Source organism: Aedes aegypti, chromosome 2, assembly GCF_002204515.2.
Source record: "Aedes aegypti strain LVP_AGWG chromosome 2, AaegL5.0 Primary Assembly, whole genome shotgun sequence".
In the NCBI taxonomy this organism is placed as follows: Eukaryota; Metazoa; Arthropoda; class Insecta; order Diptera; family Culicidae; genus Aedes; species Aedes aegypti.
In genome coordinates, this window is record NC_035108.1 from 6,476,425 (window position 1) to 6,479,874 (window position 3,450).

Sequence of the window (3,450 nt, forward strand, 5' to 3'; positions counted from 1 at the left end):
CACAAAATGAGATAGTCATTTGAATAGCGAAATAATATTCAAATTGCGCTCGAGGGGCTCATAATATTGCGACATGACGAAGCAAGCTTATGGAATGTAGCTTCGTCTAATGTTAGTGAAAAGATTCGTTTCGTCTGTGTCGCAAGCCGGTCATGATACTTAACAGCTCTGAACTTAACCTAATGCAGAAATCTCGGTGATTTTTGTTCTATTTTAATCCAATCTTATCCTCCCCCCTGCGAGTGAATATATTTAGCTATTGATTTTGATCAGTCTGCTGAGTTCGTACATACAAGCACTCGAATCTATCTAATCGAGGTTTGACCTTTTTGTCTGTCATCGCTGTATAAATACTGCTCTGTCGATGGTCGGGATCATCATTAACCCCTTTGGTTCGAGAAGTTCCGAGTGAAACATGGAAAGCTTTGTACGATTAGTCAGTGTAGTACTCCTGGTGATGGGACCGGCTGTGTCCCTGGCTGATCCTTTGGGTCGCATCCACAATGGTGAAGTTGCAGCACTAGGCCAGTTTCCTTATGCAGCCGCCATTATTCCAGCAGTCCCGGTTACTGGACGTCCAGTTTGTGGAGGGTCCCTAATTTCGCCTCGATTCGTGCTGACTGCGGGGCGTTGTGTTCACGGTATAAATCGGGCTTACGTGGTCCTAGGAGCTGTGCACGTGTTTGATGAACGCGATTCGACCCGTTTGCAGTTAGATGTCGCCGAGTTCATCATTCACAGCGGATTTGAATCCGAGCCCGAGGTGTTCGACGTGGCACTCGCGAGGTTGCCGATGAATGTTCCAATTGGAAGTGCCAATATAGATGTGGTTCGGTTGCCAAATCGGCGACAGGTAGAGGCTACCTTCGTCGGGCAACAGGCAACAGTTTTCGGTTGGGGGAGTACTGGACCCGGGTCGGTCTTCACAGATGAGCTGCGCTTTTCTCGAGCGCAAGTGATTTCCCAACTCTCCTGCTCGATCAATCTGCCTACCAATTCGATTCTGAATGAGCATGTCTGTGTGGATGGGGCAAGCAATTCGCCATGTGCTGGAGATTATGGAGGACCGTTGACCATTACGGATGTTGATGGACGAACTACGCAGATTGGGGTGTTTTCGTTCACTTCTGTCCTGGGATGCACTTTGGGACGGCCGGCTGTGTATACGAGAATGTCTTCCTACTTGGACTGGATTGGACAGAATTCGGACGTCGTCATTAGGGATGATTTCAATTAGGTTTATAGTTTTCTCATTAGATTATCGTATCAATTATCTGAGATACATTTTTATAGTTCAAAGTATTCCATGTAAGTTAAAAGATATTCAAAACAGCTTTAATTATAAAATTTTTCAATCATTTATTAAACTTATTTGTGTTTCAATTCTTAATCATACGGGTAAATTTTCCGAAAACCCTAATCAAATCCTTCGCGAATATCCACGTCCGAGTTATCGCCTATCCATTGCAAGTACGAGGACATTCGTGTATACACCGAGGGTCGATTGCTTTCGCATCCCAAAATGGAAGTGAACGAGAACACTCCCACTTGCTTCGTAATACCATCCACATCCACGATGGTCAGAGGGCTGCCGTAATCTCCCTGACAAGGGGCACTTTCGGACGATTCGGTGCAAATGTGATTATCGGTTATCTGTTGCGTTGGAAGCCCCAATCGGCACGAAGTAACCGAGATGACTGTCGAACGGGTGAACCGCAGATCCATGGATTGTGGCCCATTATTGCTGGTGCTACCCCAACCGACAACTGTCGCCTGCTGGCCAGTAAACGAGGCTTCCACTTGTCTCAAGTTCGGCAAACGAATTGGTCTCAGATCAGAAACACTTTGTGGCAGTTGAATCAACCCCACGTCAAAGATGTCTGGTGCGATTTCGTATCCCGGATGTACTTTCAATACTGTAGCCTCCATACGGATTTGCCCTTCATCCATAACGTCGAATATCCTAGTAGATCCAAGCACTACGGTGACAGATGTGAAGCCATTGATGCACTGCGCGGCCGTTAAGACGTAATTTGCCGAAATTAGCGATGCTCCGCAAATCCCAGTTGGAGTGAGCAATCCTACTGCGTACGGGAACTGATCACGTTCAGCGATTTCGCCATTGACAATCCTTTGATTTTTGTCCCCGAGAGGGTTGGCCAGAACTAGGCCGAGACACAGTGTGAAAATTACAGCACTGGACTGCATCGTTAGATGGAACCGTAGTCAAAAGCACAATGATTACTGCAACAACGAGTGTATTTATATCGGTTGTCGGAGATCTGCTTTTCCTCGGTTTGGATAAGATAAGAAAGTTTGAAAAAGGGTTCGGTTCAATTGGACTTGACCCACGGATGAATGATTTATTTTATAGGCGCAAACTCCTGTCCAAATTTTGTAGCCCACCTAGTCATTTTATTCAATTGAAAGTTTATGCAAAACAATTATTGTTTGTATTGAGTAGTATGTGTTGCTTGTTCTTGCTGGGTAGATAGGGATCAATCGCTCCTGCAGGAATGAGCGATAGGACCGGTAGCACATTCGTTGAATGTGTTTGAATGAATCGCATCACCAATCATAGGAGGCTTCCAGTTCCTTGCCATATCCCACTAACCCAATATGGATGCAGCCTTCAATACTCTTAGCTCGATATTCGCTTCTTGGCGTTTACAAGTGAGCAATCAGTTAGGTACGTGTTTGAAGTAAATTTTTATTGAAAGTTCAAATTCAAATGGTAATTATTTGACGAATCTCGAAAAAAAAATCATTGGTCTAGTAACAGGGGAAGGGCAGGCCTTCTTCCAGAACCGTCCTACCTCCCCCCAAAATTTGGGAAGATAAAAAAAAATAAAGAAGCAATTTACCAATTTATTTACAAAAATACTCTTTTCTTAGGCAGATGCGTTTATTTTGTACAACATATGTGGAGAAATCTCGCTTGTTGTACACACCATCGGAGTGGCGGTCTGACTTGGGTGAATTCCGCAACAATCGAAAGATTATCCGTTTCTCGAAAGGCTGTCACTCGATTTGTTACCACTATAATCAGATTGTTGTTGTGTGCGATAAGCGCCATTTTTCGACATTTCCGTTGCATAAAAATTGTAGCTCAATATGTCACAAGATGTCAATATCCTGGAAATTTGTTTCCAAAGTTCGTTTTTCCTTTAATAATGCAAATAATACTGCTTTCAAAGTTTTAGCATAACGCAGCATATTCACTGCATTATGATTTCTCTTGTTTTTGTAGGATGCCTTGGTCCAAAGGACCGGTGACGATGATTTCCCTTACATATAATTTTATTGTATCATATATTAACTACAACTCGTATAATGTCTACCTAAATAATTGAAATATTGTCAACATAACTACAGAAATTTCTTAAACAATAGATAGCAGAAGTTTTTGGCGAAAAAGAAAGTTTACTTCTTAACAGATCTTTTCAAAAA

General features: G+C 43.0%; 2 protein-coding genes across 2 annotated transcripts; one reads left to right on the forward strand and one right to left on the reverse strand.

Moving 5' to 3' along the window:
• Nucleotides 1–359: 359 nt before the first annotated feature.
• Nucleotides 360–1,367, forward strand: LOC5576508 (collagenase). Its single transcript, XM_001662650.2, has one exon. The coding sequence runs from the start codon at nt 416–418 to the stop codon at nt 1,235–1,237; it is 822 nt and encodes a 273-aa protein (XP_001662700.2). The 5' UTR covers nt 360–415; the 3' UTR covers nt 1,238–1,367.
• Nucleotides 1,335–2,247, reverse strand: LOC5576510 (collagenase). Its single transcript, XM_001662651.2, has one exon. The coding sequence runs from the start codon at nt 2,206–2,208 to the stop codon at nt 1,417–1,419; it is 792 nt and encodes a 263-aa protein (XP_001662701.2). The 5' UTR covers nt 2,209–2,247; the 3' UTR covers nt 1,335–1,416.
• Nucleotides 2,248–3,450: the final 1,203 nt, after the last annotated feature.